Genomic DNA, 16,704 nt, shown 5'->3' with positions numbered 1-16,704 from the left:
GCTAAGCTGAGCTCCTCTAACACTGACCAATGGGAACACATTGATATTACCACTGACGCTCTCACATACAATTAGTTGACTTTATTATTAGTCCAAAAATAAAAGTATACAGAAAATACACTTTAAATAATCAAATGAATAAAAAATAGGCTGCAACCAACTGTATTTCGGGAGAAGCCGAATAGTCACCAGAAGAGACGGACAGCAGCGCGTAAGTGTTGCAATACTTGGTCATAGATCTGTTGTTTAAATTATTTACTTGCTGTTAGGAAGGAATACTTAGTTTCCCATCTATTTCTATTCTGCATTTTCGTTGAGGTTTTTGTTTGATTTCACTTACTGGTAATTATAATAATTTGCACCTCGGCTAAGAAGGAACCTGGATCATTTTCATTGCTCCTTGCAAGCGAAGTGTTAGTTTCGTCTTGAGCTATTTGCACTTGGCTATTGGCTGGGCCAATCAGAAGCCGGCCACAGCTGTTTTCACTGTAGTGGGTTAGGCTGCATTTATCATAGGTCCGAGCGCTGACGCGGAAGCATCAGCGGAAGCGTTCAGCCTCCTTGTGTGAAGACCGACGAGGGTAAAGACCAACGACTTTTCCTGCGCGACTTTAACTGAGCAACGACACCGAGCCACACACTTAAGTATAATTTTTTTTTCACCCTTCCCTTACACACTCTCCTTTTCTATCCTTTTTCCTTCCACCTCTATCATGTGTTTCCAAACCATTCCGGTTCTCTCTCAACCACGCTCTAACATCACACGCGGACGGCAACGTAACCCTGCTAACCTGCGCCTTATCTCTACCTCCTCCACTACACCTCTTTCCTTCTCTGTGGGTCTCTGGAATTGTCAGTCAACTGTCAACAAAGCTGACTTTATTTCTGCTTTTTCTTTAAAATCCACGCTCAGCATCTTGGGCTTGACTGAGACCTGGATTCGTCCAGAAGACTCAGCAACCCCAGCTGCTCTCTCTAATAATTTCTCTTTCTCTCATACCCCACATCAAGTTGGCCGGGGTGGAGGCACTGGTCTGCTCATTTCTAACAATTGGAAATACTCAACCCGCTATCCCCTATGTAACTACAACTCATTTGAATCTCATGTCATTACTGTATCAGATCCTATAAAACTCCAGATTGTGGTAATTTACCGTCCCCCAAGCCAAATTCTAGCCACCTTCCTAGAGGAGCTGGACGGGCTGCTGTCCTCTTTCGTGGAGGATGGCACTCTGCTCTTAGTCTTTGGTGATTTCAACATTCACCTAGACAAGCCTTATGCTACAGACTTCCATTCACTCCTAGCTTCATTTGATCTCAAATGCCTTACCACCACTAGCACGCACAAATCAGGCAACCAACTTGATTTAATTTACAGACGCAATTGTACAGCAGATAACATTCTGGTACAACCGCTACATACCTCGGACCATTTCTTCATTACATTTACATTACACTTTGCTACTCCTGTGCCACCAACCCCCCTACCAGTTACTTTTAGACGAAACCTACGTTCCCTTTCTCCCTCCCATCTCTCCTCTGTAGTATCCTCCTCTCTTCCATCACCCACCCATTTCTCATCTCTGGATGTGAATGCAGCTACTGAGACTTTATGCTCTACCTTAACCTCTTGTCTAGACGACATTTGTCCTCTCTCCTCTAGGCCAGCATGGGCTGCTCCTTCCAACCCTTGGTTATCCGAGGTTCTTCGTGAACATCGGACTACACTCAGAGCGGCAGAGAGAAAATGGCGCAAATCAAACGATCTGTAGGACCTCAGTAGGTACCAGTCTTTGCTCACATCCTTCTCTGCTAAAGTCTACACTGCCAAATCCTCACATTTCCACAACAAGATCGACAGCGCTCCAGACATGCGTAATCTCTTCAGAACATTTAATTCCCTCCTCTGTCCCCCTCCACCTCCTCCCACCACTTCTATTACAGCTGATGGCTTTGCCACTTTTTTTACAGACAAAACTAGATCGATCAGTGGTCTGTTTTCACCTCCACGCACACAGGACCCTCAACCTACCACATCCACTGCTAAAACTCCCATCTTCTCTTTCTGTCCCCTCACTGAGGCTGAAGTATCCAAGCTTCTCCTTTCCAACCAGCCTACAACATGTCCTCTTGACCCAATCCCCTCACACCTTCTCCAAGCAATCTCACCCACACTCTTACCTGCACTCACACACATCATCAACACATCCCTCCTCACAGGCATCTTCCCCACTGCGTTCAAGCAGGCTCGGGTAACCCCACTGCTCAAAAAACCTACATTAAACACTTCGCTTTTAGAAAACTACAGACCTGTCTCTCTCCTTCCGTTCATAGCGAAAACACTTGAACGAGTTGTCTTCAACCAGGTCTCACTGTTTCTTTCACAGAACGACAAACTGGACACTAAACAGTCAGGTTTCAGGAGTGGCCATTCAACCGAGACTGCGCTACTCTCGGTCACTGAAGCCCTGCGAATTGCAAAAGCCCATTCCAAATCATCAGTCCTCATTCTGCTGGATCTATCTGCCGCTTTTGACACTGTCAATCATCAGATACTCCTGTCCACCCTCTCATCACTGGGCATCACTGGGATTCCACTTCGCTGGTTTGAATCCTATCTCACTGGTAGGTCTTTCAGGGTGGCCTGGGGAGGGGAGGTATCCAAAGCACATCGACTGGTCACTGGGGTTCCTCAGGGATCAGTTCTTGGACCCCTCCTCTTCTCCACATACACAACATCACTGGGTCCCATCATACAGGCACATGGATTCTCCTACCACTGCTATGCTGATGACACACAGCTCTATCTCTCTTTTCAACCAGATGATCCAACGGTAGCTGCACGGATCTCAGGCTGCCTGGCGGACATCTCGGCATGGATGAAAGAACATCACCTGCAGCTCAACCTGGCAAAGACTGAGCTTCTTGTCCTCCCTACCACTCCGACTCTACAGCATGACTTCACGATCCAGTTAGGTTCATCAACAATAACCCCATCAACTTCGGTCAGAAATCTTGGTGTAACCTTTGATGATCAGCTGACCTTCAAAGACCACATTGCAAAGACTGCTCGATCTTGCAGGTTTGCACTATACAACATCAGAAAGATCAGGCCCTTTCTGACAGAGCATGCTGCCCAACTTCTTGTCCAGGCCCTTGTCATTTCTAGGCTGGACTATTGCAATGCTCTTCTGGCTGGACTTCCGTCAAACACAGTCAAACCTCTACAAATGATTCAGAATGCAGCGGCATGACTGGTCTTCAACGAGCCCAAAAGAGCCCATGTTACACCTCTCTTTATCTCCCTGCACTGGCTACCAGTCGCGTCTCGCATCAAGTTCAAGACACTGATGCTTGCATATAGAACAACCACAGGCTCAGCACCCGCTTACTTGCACTCTCTATTAAGAATCTTCATCCCCTCCAGAAATCTGAGATCTGCTAGTGAGCGACGCCTCGTGATACCATCACAGAGAGGCTCAAAATCACTCTCCAGAACATTCTCGTTCACCATTCCTGGCTGGTGGAATGATCTTCCCACCCCTATCCGGAATGCTGGATCCCTGTCAATCTTCAAGCAACAACTGAAAATTCAACTCTTTCGACAGCACTTCATCCTAAACTTTAATAAAAAATTAAAAAAAACTCTCTCTTTACTTATTCCGTCCTTTGTCTGAGAATGTCTGAGACTTGTTGTTGCAAGCACTTCGTCCGTCTGATTGCCTCTTCAAGATGAATCGCTTTATGTATTCCCCAATTGTAAGTCGCTTTGGATAAAAGTGTCTGCAAAATGACTAAATGTAAATGTAAATGTAAAATGTAAATTTAATGTATTGTGCCCAAAATAGGCTAATGACATTTTAACATAGTTGCTACTTGCACATTTAGTTGATCAGCAGTTTCTAGCCATGCAGCCTTTCTCTCTGAATTTATGACAGCTGCACCTTTTATGGTTATTAGAACATTAAAACATGGCAATCTAAAATGGCTCTTTAAAGCATTAAAAACACTAAATCAAAAGTTAAAAACACTGAATTAAATTTAAAATAAATAATAGAAATCAGACTACATTTTAACTGATGGAACACACATTTAACTCATTTGAGCTAGTATGGCTGTATTAGCCAGCTTACATTTGATTTACGGTTATTGCTATCATAAAAATACACTTATATGTAGGATTAAAATTCTACGTGTCACATTTAATGTCCAACAACACATATTTTAGCAGAATGTATATTTTATTCAGAATTTTTGCGTTATTATTCTATTCTGCTCCGTCTGTGTAACGTGCATGCGCTCAGCAGTGCTCACTAAGCCTCGCCCACTCCTGACAGCAAAATGGATATATTTTATTACTTTCTAACATTTACAGATGAGAAATATACCTGTGACGTGTCAGTTATGCACTGAGGAAAGCACAACGTCTCAAATGCATTAAACAACACAAATATTTGCTGTTTGTCATGGTGGATCGATTTCATCCATGAACGACATTAAGGGCTGCTTAAGAATAAGCGTGCACATCAAATTATCCTGACTCACTGAACCTGGATCGCATTAGTGAGATTGCTTGAACTTAAATTGTCGTTTATGAAACCGCTTTAGTCCCGATTGATTTGTTAGGCTATTTCAAGTCAGGTTTTGGACTTTAATCTCCGCTTTTCTTAGCGTCTTTTATGGAACAGGCCCTGGGGGACTATTCCCTTCGAAAACAAAACTCAGCCACTGCGTCTTCAGCGGTTCTGATTTAGGAACATCAAAACGACTGCTATGTTCGTTATAACACCCAAGAACAGAACACCATGATTGCTTAGACGCCATTCTGCTCCAGCGTATCAACAATGGCGGACTATGATGACAGCTCGCTCAGGGCGGGTCTGTGTTGAAACGCTCCTGTCAATCAACAATCGTGGGAGGGGCCTCCGATCTTGTGACGTCACAAGACGAACAGCTCGATTTAAGACAGGGGAAAACATATTAGGAGATTAAAAGAAAACACTGGATGGATTTTTATCATTATAGGATGGTTGTGTACAGGTACTGCAAACACACATTTCAGTACAATCAACTTATAAAAGTGGATATAGCATTATATGACCCCTTTAAAGTTTAACATCTTGATGGATTTTTTTACAAACACTACTTTTCCCTTCACAACACAATAATTGATGTGAATTACTTGTAGATTATATTTTTATCAGCCGTTTGGACTTTCATTCTGATGCCATCCATTCACTGCAGATGATCCATTGGTGAGAAAGTGATGTAATGCAATTTTTTTCCAGAGCTGTTCTAATAATAAACTAAAATTTCTTAAAGAGAGATTATGAAAAATCTCTATTATTTGTGTGATCTTAGGTGCTTTTTAAATCACATTGCCTACCATAAACAAACTGTCAAAACTGAATTGTAAATTTGAATGTGTAGACGAAACCCTCAGATTCATACCAAACTTTCTATTGGCTAGTGACACTTTATAACTTTCTCATTTGCTAATGCATAAACTCTACAGGTCCAGAGGAGAATCAAAGATAATCAATTAAGCTGAAAGGGGAGGAGCCATCTTAATTCAAAGCTGTACTTAATGGCAAAGACAAGTATTGGTGGGTATTGTGGTGTTGTGTCAATGCTTGTTAGGATGGGTGTTTTGCAAGGTGTGTTAGTGCTGGTTATGATTGTGGTCTTTGATCTGAAGTATGCATGGGGAAGTTTGAGATACAGTCAAAGTCCAAGAAGCATGAAGCCGCAATCAGTTCCAGCTTCCAGAGGTCCTGCTCTTTCTTCTCAAGGGTTCAGGAACCCTTTGCAAAAGGTTTCTCAGTTTCAGAGTCATGTCTCCAGAGAATTTGCACAAGAGCCTCTTGGTGTTCAGGAGAAGCAGGTGTTGCAGGGTCCAGTGAAGCCTTTGGTCTGGAGGTTTCCCATCGTTCCAGAGCTGCAGAGCGAGGTGGCGGTGGACTTCCAGTTGAGGCAACCTGTGACTCCCAGTAGTGTAGCTATTCAATGCGGTGAGAACCGGGTTCTTGTGGAGGTACAGCAGGACTTGTTTAACAATGGTCAGCTGATCCAGCCATCTGGTCTGTCTTTGGGAGGATGTCCTGTTGTTGGCTGGGTCCCTGGCTCCAGGGTGCTTTTCTTTGAGTATGAACTGCAGGACTGCAACAGTGTGTTGATGGTAAGATGTTAAATCTTACTATTGTATTACACCAATAAAATTGTTCTCTGTTGCGGTCAATAGCTCCTTGAATCTTTAATGTCCATGGCACCTTTCCATTCCTTAAAGGTAGACATTTCTCTTAAGAATTGATCACTGAAGGGTTTCTTGAGGAACCAAAAGTGGTTCTATAGCCTGGCTGCTTAAACCTCTTTTTGAACCTTTTTTTTTATTTTGAAGAGCATAGCTGAGGAGAATACTTTGTAACAACCTGAATCTGTTACAGATGACCGAGGATGAGCTTGTCTACACCTTTGCTCTTACCTACACACCTGAGGCGCTCGCTGGCACTCCGATTACTCGTGCCGATGGTGCAGTTGTTGGTGTTCAATGCCACTATCAAAGGTAAGTGACCTTATGTTCAGCATTGTTGTGGTGATGCAACTGGAAGACCACTTATTTGCTACGTCCTTGAACCGCAGGTTTCATAATGTCAGCAGTAATGCCTTGAGGCCAACTTGGGTCCCTTATGCGTCAACGGAGGTTGGAGAGGAAGTCTTGCTGTTCTCCCTGAAGCTCATGATGGGTTGGTGCAGTTTCTTTAGACCTTAAGCCTTGTGAATGAGGCTGTGCCTAAACTGTTCTTCCTTGCAGATGACTGGTCCTATGAGAGGCCTTCAAACTTGTATTTCCTGGGTGACATTATTAATATTGAGGCGTCCGTGAAGGTGTACAACCACGTCCCACTGCGTGTGTTTGTGGACCACTGTGTGGCCACTCAAGTACCTGATGTGACTGCTCTTCCAAGATATTCCTTCATTGAGAATAATGGGTAAGGTTAACTTGTTGCGTTTTCTCTCTGTAACCACTGTCACTGAGAACTATGGCAAGTGTCAATGACTAGCGGTACGAGTTCCTCATTGTAAGTGCTTTTTGCCATCAGAGTCATTGGGTCATGGCACTTGGCGTTCTTCAGCAGGGTTTTTTTTGGTCCCTATTAAGGTCCAGTGACTTGCTGCTAGAGTCAACATTGAGTTCTGTCACCACTTTTTCAGGTGCCTTGTGGATTCCAAGGCTACGGCTTCCAGCTCACGCTTCATGCCTCGATCCCGGGAAGACAAGATCCAGTTCCAGCTGGAGGCCTTCATGTTTCAGGAGGAGACAGTCCTTTTGTACGTACTGCGTGCTGAATGAATGTGCTTTCTCTTCCCATCTGCTCTGGTTTTGGTATCTCTTACCTGTGCTGTCTCTTGCAGATCTACATAATGTGTATTCTGAAGGCCACTCTTACTTCTGCACCCAGTGACGCTCTGCGCAAATCCTGTTCCTTTGCCAATGGGTATGTTCATGCTACTTAAGAACACGTTGAAGGTGCAGTATCTTATTTTAAATCCTTGCAGGTGGTTTGCTGCTGATGGAAACCACCAGGCTTGTGGTTGCTGTGACTCAACATGTGGTCCTGATGGTGGAATTGCTGCTTATCCCTTTGGGGGTAGGTAGCTGCTTTTAAGATTGCTTCTGACACTTCAAGTGCTGTTATTAACTGGCTTTCTTTCTAGGCGTTCAGTGGGAAGGAAAGGCCACATTCGGTCCTGTAATGGTTCAAGAGCGACAGAAGACTTTAGCTGGTTCTCAATAAATGGAAAAATCTATTGTTTCTGGTTTGGTTTTTCTTGTCTAGTTTAACCAATTGAGTACTGTAAGAGTGGGGAAACTGGTAATCCTCTTATACCTATTCTGATTCCTGAAGGAAAGGCCTCCTTTCTCGGTGGGAACTTCATATTAACCTTTAGACAGACCTACTGTGACCTGTTTGAAGAATGGTTTAAAAGGAGTACACTGCCTATGACGCTATAAAGTGAATTGAACACCAACTTCCTAGAAGCACTACAAGCCAGTGTTATTATGGACATGTTGGCCAGAAGCAACCACTTAAAGTTAAACATCTTGATGGATTTTTTTTTTTTTAATAAACACTGCTTTTCCTTTCATAACACAGTTGATGTGAATTACTTGTCACTCTAAGAAGAGATTGAACCTTCAGAGTTCAAAAAAGAACTTTTGAGAGTTTAAATATGAACTTCTAGCTATCAAAGTTCAAAGCTGAATTTAAAGGTTCTATAATGATCCACTGGTTATTTTTGGAACCTTTGTTGTGGTAAAAGGTTCATATTAGAACCTAGCATAGTTAAGGTTTTTTCATGGACCTTTTCTAAGATGCACTGTAAAGACTAGACTGTGTGTAGTTAGAACACCATTTGCTTGTTACATTAGTAAATTACTAATTCACAAACTCCGTATTAATGAATTTACTGTTATTCAGTTACTAATTGTGATGTCAGATGCAGTTGTGGCCTCCATCAGTTAACCACAATGTTTAGGGTGAAATGTTTACCCCTAAAAATAAACTTTATATTCAATAGGCTATCTTCATATTTTACACCTGTACATCCTTTAACATTTCACATTCAACCTTCAATCTCAGAAAGCCTACTAATTCAGCTCAGAACAAAACAAGTGACAAAAGTGAATTATTGTAAATGAATCTGTTGGCAAACACCTTTTAGACATGATCAGGTTGGGCATGTGTTTATATTATTGAGGAACACCATTGTCATTCTGTAACACTCTTTCAAATGTGAAGCAAATCTGTGTTATGCAAGGTTTCATCAGCAAGATTATTTTTCTTCTTAGTTTTATTATTGTTGTTTTTATCATTATCATTATTATACTATTATTCTTACTATTTTTATTATATTGTTCCGATTTTGAGAATAGAAACGAAACAAAAACATTTAAACCAGGCCAAGGGTTTCTGGGCTTGGTGCGTAACGCAACGTAAAGCACTAAAACTGTTTTGCGCGAGGTCAGAGGTCGCACGGAAAAACCGCTATAAACATTCAAGCGCAAGCAGCGGCACTCAGTGGAGCAGCACGAATATCTGAGGTAAGACAACAAAACCTTTCAAATAAACTATGATCTTTTTGAAAAGCCATGAAAATAACACCTACGTAATGTCATAATTGTGTGTTTCATAATGAATAAATGACGACGGGCCACAGAATTGCAGAAAAATTAAGTACAAGCGATGTTAATGTGGCCACAATATTAAGTCAGTTTACCGGTCCACAGTTAATTATTCCACATATACCATGGTTACTACACCTGAAGACCTTTTCTCAGTTGTTTTATTTCAAGATATTTTTTAAGATTTTAGCCTGCTGGTTACCAGAGCACTCGTGTATTGTTTATTTTCACCAACAGAGGGCGCTGCGAGCTACATTGAGTGCTTGATCACGTGCCGCTACTTCATTCGTGAAGAACCTGGACGACAGCAGCATGCTATTATCATCAGAAGACACACCATTGTCCCTATCAAGGTAGTATGTTGAATTAAAATAATACTGTTTGTATGTACTTTATAACTGCCTTTTCCTGTTGTTTTAACAGACTGAAATTGATGGAGATATTTTAATGAACCTAACTGAGACTACGAAAGCTTAAATATTACCAAAAATGAAGAATTAAGTTAAATTCATAAGATTACAAGAAAACCTAAAGACTGAGATGCCAGCAAGACCACAGACACCATGAGTAAGTTACTACTCTACGGGTTTAAAAATTTGTGGGCACATTTAGGCTACTAATTATTATTAACTATTATAACTGCTGCCGTCTGGTCGACGCTATGGAGCTCTGAGAACCAGAACGACACAGGAACAGTTTCTTCTCTCAGGCAAATTATTTAATGGGATGTACGGAAGAACTTAGCGACTTTAACATTTTCTCACATTTATGCATTTTGTTGACATTGCTATTACAAAGCAACTTTCAGTGCATTCCCACTTTTAATGGGATGCTCAGTTAGGTGTAATGGTCAGGTCAGGTGTCCGCATATGTTTAGCCGAACTATATTGTGATATTTGCAAATCATTGAGCTGTTTTTACCATACTAACATGCACCTTTCTGCAAACTTTTTTTTGTAGGACTTCTTACTGATATTTCACCTGGATCAATCTCAATACAACATATTGCTTGTTTGTAGCAACATATTGTAGCAATAAAAAAAAGGCTTGCGAGAAAAGATTTTTTTCTTTGAAAGGACAAAGCAAACAAGATCAAAAATAATTCAAGGTCTGTTTGATTAGATGTGCACATATACATGGTAATTTCCACAATGCAGTAAGTTTATAATTTTAGAGAACGATGAGGCTAAAAATGTTTTTCTCTATTTTCAGGTATACAACAGGCGAACACAACAAGATGTCTTCAGCCCTTGTTACCAAATACCAGTTCTTGAGAGTAAAGACTGGCAGAGGATGTGCTTAAAAACTAATTTAAAAAAAGAAAGATCACCTCTGATTAATGTTGAAGAAATAAATGAAATTTGCTGCAGGTTCGGCAAAGTAAGAAAACAGATCATTTTACCAGGAGTCCATCAAAATCAACAAGTGCTAAAGAAGAGCAGCTGGGGTATATATTGTTACTGAGTTGGATGAAGAAAAACAAATCTGCGTTGGTTTGGCACACAAAGGTAATAAATCACTGATTTACATGAACGGTAATGCTAAGAATCACAATTATCAAACAGAGTATGCCATATTCAATTCAACACATTTTATATTTAAGGCCTCAATGGTTGCTGCTGTCCTGCTGTTTCCACTTCTATTAAAGGAGAGTCAGAGATCTCTTTATGTCATCAGTGAGGTGAGTGCATTTGGAACAGTGTATCCATAATATTTAAATCTATATTTTTTTCTTTTTCAACCCCTTCTCCTGGTTATGATTTCTTCTAAACATTTGTTTATGGGGTTATTCTGTGGAACTGTTTGTTTCCATACACAGTAACATCAGCAAGAATGAATAAAGGGAATATTCAAACAAAAATTAAAATTCTGTCATAATTTACTCACCTTCATGTTGTTTCAAACTTGTATGACTTTCTTTTGTTTTGTGAAAGAAATTATTTTCAAGAATGTCACTGAAAATCATTGACATGTTGTTCTGGACCCCAGTGATTTTCATCATATGGACATTCTTTAACATTCTTAAAAATATCTTATTTTGTGTTCTGCAGAAGAAAAAGGGTTGTTTGGAACAACATCAGGGAGAGTAAATGACAACAAAATATCCCTTTAATGGGTCATATACTTTTGATTACAATTTGTTATATTTAGAATTAATTGTTTTCTCACTGATGTCAACTTATAATATTAGTAAGGGATTCTTAATGTAGTTTTTCATGACTACTTGCCACCCTCTCTATTATCTTAATTATGTTTATAATACAGTTTACACTGCCTCATCTTTCTTTTCAAAGCCTCTTTTACATTGACAGGTTCAAAAATAGTCAAAAATTTATTACTGACTCATTTTTTTATCTTAATTTAAAAAACAAACAAAAAAGAATTCACTTTAACTACTAAATATTGTTATAGTATAACATTATTTTCTCCGTGATTAGGAACCGCATACACCCAACCCTGTGCTGTTTATAAAGAGATGTGCCTTGGATGCAGAGTCTCTTTTAGAAATAATAATGGAAGGGGAGGAGGAGGTCTGAGAAGTACAGGTGTATTAAATAACTTGTGTATTAAATAAATTCAATACATACAGACTGAAGTAGTTTAAGTCTTTGGTTCTTTTAATTGTGATGATTTTGGCTCACATTTAACAAAAACCCACTAATTCACTATCTCAAAAAATTAGAATATGGTGATATGCCAATCAGCTAATCAACTCAAAACACCTGCAAAGGTTTCCCAAGCCTTCAAAATGGTCTCTCAGTTTGGTTCACTAGGCTACACAATCATGGGGAAGACTGCTGATCTGACAGTTGTCTAGAAGACAATCATTGACACCCTTCACAAGGAGGGTAAGCCACAAACATTCATTGCCAAAGAAGCTGGCTGTTCACAGAGTGCTGTGTCCAAGCATGTTAACAGGAAGTTGAGTGGAAGGAAAAAGTGTGGAAGAAAAAGATGCACAACCAACGAGAGAATCGCAGCCTTATGAGGATTGTCAAGCAAAATCCATTCAAGAATTTGGGTGAACTTCACAAGGAATGGACTGAGGCTGGGGTCAAGGCATCAAGAGCCACAGAAATTTGGCTACAGTTGTCGTATTCCTCTTGTTAAGCCACTCCTGAACCACAGACAACGTCAGAGGCGTCTTACCTGGGCTAAGGAGAAGAAGAACTGGACTGTTGCCCAGTGGTCCAAAGTCCTCTTTTCAGATGAGAGCAAGTTTTGTATTTCATTTGGAAACCAAGGTCCTAGAGTCTGGAGGAATGGTGGAGAAGCTCATAGCCCAAGTTGCTTGAAGTCCAGTGTTAAGTTTCCACAGTCTGTGATGATTTGGGGTGCAATGTCATCTGCTGGTGTTGGTCCATTGTGTTTTTTGAAAACCAAAGTCACTGCACACGTTTACCAAGAAATTTTGGAGCACTTCATGCTTCCTTCTGCTGAGCAGCTATTTAAAGATGCTGATTTCATTTTCCAGCAGGATCTGGCACCTGCCCACACTGCCAAAAGCACCAAAAGTTGGTTAAATGACCGTGGTGTTGGTGTGCTTGACTGGCCAGCAAACTCACCAGACCTGAACCCCATAGATAATCTATGGAGTATTGTCAAGAGGAAAATGAGAAACAAGAGACCAAAAAATGCAGATGAGCTGAAGGCCACGGTCAAAGAAACCTGGGCTTCCATACCACCTCAGCAGTGCCACAAACTGATCACCTCCATTCCACGCCGAATTGAGACAGTAATTAAAGCAAAAGGAGCCCCTACCAAGTATTGAGTACATATACAGTAAATGAACATACTTTCCAGAAGGCCAACAATTCACTAAAAATGTTTTTTTATTGGTCTTATGAAGTATTCTAATTTGTTGAGATTCAGTCTGTGTGCATTGAATTTATTTAATACATGAGTTTCACAATTTGAGTTGAATTACTGAAATAAATAAACTTTTCCACGACATTCTAATTTATTGAGATGCACCTGTACACGATGTGAACACGGCTCTACACTTCATCTTCAACACTGAATATGCTTCAAAGTTGAGAGACATCCTGACATTCATTAAAAACTGTTTAATGTATCATAATGCCAAAACCAATATGCCAGCTTCAATGGCCAGTTTTTTTTATTAAATGAATGTATATGTATATAAATGCATGATGTTCCTTGTTGTTTATTTATTAATGTGTTTGTTGGTTTGTTTTTAATATATATTTATGTTTGATTGTTGTTTATTTATTTATGTGTTTGTTGGTTTGTTTGTAATACATATTTATGTTTGATTGTTGTTTATTTATTTATGTGTTTGTTTGTTTGTTGGTTTGTTTGTAACACATATTTATGTATTAAACAGTTTATGGACAATCGTGGTGTTCTGTCTATATAGTGAAATTGGATTAGTAATGTATAATAATAATAATAATAATTGTATTGCTATCTAGAAAAAGGTTAAAAAAGGAACCCATGAGGGTCATTAATGCGCCTTTAAGTGAAGGTTCCAATTAGAACCTTTTCAAAAAGGTTCAAAAATTAACCTTTAAGGTTCCCCCACAGTTGCAATCTCCAGGAACCTCAAAAGGTTCATTTTTTAACCTTTTTCTCTAAGAGTGAAATTATATTTTTATCAGCTGTTTGGACTTTCATTCTGATGCCACCCATTCACTGCAGATGATCCATTGGTGAGCAAATGATGTAATGCAATTTTGTCCCAGAACTGTTCTAATAATAAACTAAAATTTCTTAAAGAGAGATTATGAAAAATCTCTATTATTTGTGTGATCTTAGGTGCTTTTTAAATCACATTGCCTATCATAGACAAACTGTCAAAATGTAATTGTAAAATTTAATGAGTGTAGACGAAACCCTCAGATTCATACCAAGTTTTCTATTGGCTAGTGACACTTTAGAACTTTCTCATTTGCTAATGCATAAACTCTACAGGTCCAGAGGAGAATCAAAGGTAATCAATTAAGCTGAAAGGGGAGGAGCCACCTTAATTCAAAGCTCTACTTAATGGCAAAGACAAGTGTTGGTGGGTATTGTGGTATTGTGTCAATACTTGTTAAGATGGGTGTTTTGCCAGGTGTGTTAGTGTTGGTTGTGATTGTGGTCTTTGATCTGAAGTATGTATGGGGAAGTTTGAGATCCAGTCAAAGTCCAAGAAGCATGAAGCTGCAATCAGATCCAGCTTCCAGAGGTCCTGCTCTTTCTTCTCAAGGGTTCAGGAACCCTTTGCAAAAGGTTTCTCAGTTTCAGAGTCAATTCTCCAGAGAATTTGCACAAGAGCCTCTTGGTGTTCAGGAGAAGCAGGTGTTGCAGGGTCCAGTGAAGCCTTTGGTCTGGAGGTTTCCCATCATTCCAGAGGTGCAGAGCGAGGTGGCGGTGGACTTCCAGTTGAGGCAACCTGTCACTCCCAGTAGTGTAGCTATTCAATGCGGTGAGAACCAGGTTCTTGTGGAGGTACAGCAGGACTTGTTTAGCAATGGTCAGCTGATCCAGCCATCTGGTCTGTCTTTGGGAGGCTGTCCTGTTGTTGGTCAGGACTCAAACTCCAGGGTGCTCATCTTTGAGTATGAACTGCAGGACTGCAACAGTGTGTTGATGGTAAGATGTTAAATCTTACTGCGTCTCATTACACCAATAAAATTTAGGTTCTCTATTGTGGTCAATGGCTCCTTGGTTCTTTAACGTCCATGGCACCTTTCCATTCCTTAAAGGTAGACAATTCTCAAGAATTGATCACTGAAAGGCTGCTTAAGGACCCAAAAGTGGTTCTATAGCCTGGCTGCTTAAGCCTCTATTTGAACCTTTATTTTGAAGAGCATAGCTGAGGAAAGTACTTTGTAACCACTTAAATCTGTTACAGATGACCGAGGATGAGCTTGTCTACACCTTTGCTCTTACCTACACACCTGAGGCGCTCGCTGGCACTCCGATTACTCGTGCCGATGGTGCAGTTGTTGGTGTTCAATGCCACTATCAAAGGTAAGTGACCTTCTGTAACTGTCAGCACTGTTTCTTGTTGTGATGCAACTAGAAGGCCACTTATTTTGTACCTCCTTGAACCACAGGTTTCACAGTGCAAGTAGTAATGCCTTGAGACCAACTTGGGTCCCTTATGCGTCAATGGAGGTTGGAGAGGAAGTCTTGCTGTTCTCCCTGAAGCTCATGATGGGTTGGTGCAGTTTCTTTAGACCTTAAGCCTTGTGAATGAGGTTGTGCCTAAACTGTTCTTCCTTACAGATGACTGGTCCTATGAGAGGCCTTCAAACTTGTATTTCCTGGGTGACATTATTAATATTGAGGCATCCGTGAAGGTGTACAACCACGTCCCACTGCGTGTGTTTGTGGACCACTGTGTGGCCACTCAAGTACCTGATGTGACCGCTCTTCCGAGATATTCCTTCATTGAGAATAATGGGTAAGGTTGACTTGTTGCGTTTGCTCCCTGTAACCACTTTGTCACTGAGAACTAGGGCAAGTGTCATCAATGACTAGAGGTTTGAGTTCCTCGTAAGTGCTCTTTGCCATCACTGAGAATCATTGGGTCATGGCACTTGGTGTTCTTGAGCAGGGTTTTTTTTTTTTTTGGTCCCTATTAAGGCCTACTGACTTGATGCTAGAGTCAACATTGAGTTCTGTCACCACTTTTTCAGGTGCCTTGTGGATTCCAAGGCTACAGCTTCCAGCTCACGCTTCATGCCTCGGTCCCGGGAAGACAAGATCCAGTTCCAGCTGGAGGCCTTCATGTTCCAGGAGGGAGACAGTCCTTTTGTATGTACTGCATGTTGAATGAATGTGCCTTCTCTTCCCATCTGCTCTGGTTTTGGTATCTCTTACCTGTGCTGTCTCTTGCAGATCTACATAATGTGTATTCTGAAGGCCACTCTTGCTTCTGCACCCAGTGACGCTCTCCGCAAATCCTGTTCCTTTGCCAATGGGTATGTTCATGCTACTTAAGAACGCGTTGAAGGTGCAGTATCTTATTTTAAATGCTTGCAGGTGGTTTGCTGCTGATGGAAACCACCAGGCTTGTGGTTGCTGTGACTCAACATGTGGTCCTGATGGTGGAATTGCTGCTTATCCCTTTGGGGGTAGGTAGCTGCTTTTAAGATTGCTTCTGACACTTCAAGTGCTGTTATTAACTGGTTTTCTCTTTCTAGGTGTTCAGTGGGAAGGCAAGGCCACATTCGGTCCTGTAATGGTTCAAGAGCGACAGAAGACTTTAGCTGGTTCTCAATAAATGGAAAAATCTATTGTTTCTGGTTTGGCTTTTCTTGTCTAGTTTAACCAATTGAGTACTGTAAGAGTGGGGAAACTGGTAATCCTACTATACCTATTCTGGTTCCTGAAGGAAATTTGTCCCCCATATACCTTGTTGACAGTCTTTTGGACCAGAGTGGGGACCTGCTGGAACAGGCACGGTTAAAAAAAATAAATAGGTTTGACTTTAAAGCATACTCCCAGTTTTCAACCTACTGTACCATACTGATACGAAAAAATGTATAGCCTGAATGCACTGTAAG

At 40.8% G+C, this 16,704-nt stretch overlaps 1 protein-coding gene and 1 pseudogene across 1 annotated transcript; both read left to right on the top strand.

Moving 5' to 3' along the window:
• Window positions 1-5,610: 5,610 nt before the first annotated feature.
• On the top strand, window positions 5,611-7,859 carry LOC131523289 (zona pellucida sperm-binding protein 3-like; annotated as a pseudogene).
• A 6,353-nt stretch (window positions 7,860-14,212) lies between these two features.
• LOC131522665 (zona pellucida sperm-binding protein 3-like) lies at window positions 14,213-16,484 on the top strand. Its single transcript, XM_058748297.1, has 8 exons — window positions 14,213-14,782; window positions 15,045-15,163; window positions 15,250-15,353; window positions 15,422-15,599; window positions 15,835-15,952; window positions 16,037-16,119; window positions 16,181-16,272; window positions 16,342-16,484. The coding sequence occupies exons 1-8, from the start codon at window positions 14,246-14,248 to the stop codon at window positions 16,419-16,421; spliced, it is 1,311 nt and encodes a 436-aa protein (XP_058604280.1). The 5' UTR covers window positions 14,213-14,245; the 3' UTR covers window positions 16,422-16,484.
• Window positions 16,485-16,704: the final 220 nt, after the last annotated feature.

This window comes from Onychostoma macrolepis, chromosome 17 (assembly GCF_012432095.1).
Source record: "Onychostoma macrolepis isolate SWU-2019 chromosome 17, ASM1243209v1, whole genome shotgun sequence".
Taxonomy (NCBI): Eukaryota; Metazoa; Chordata; class Actinopteri; order Cypriniformes; family Cyprinidae; genus Onychostoma; species Onychostoma macrolepis.
Note: the sequence above shows the minus strand (reverse complement) of the source record. Positions and strands in the feature narration are given on the sequence as shown.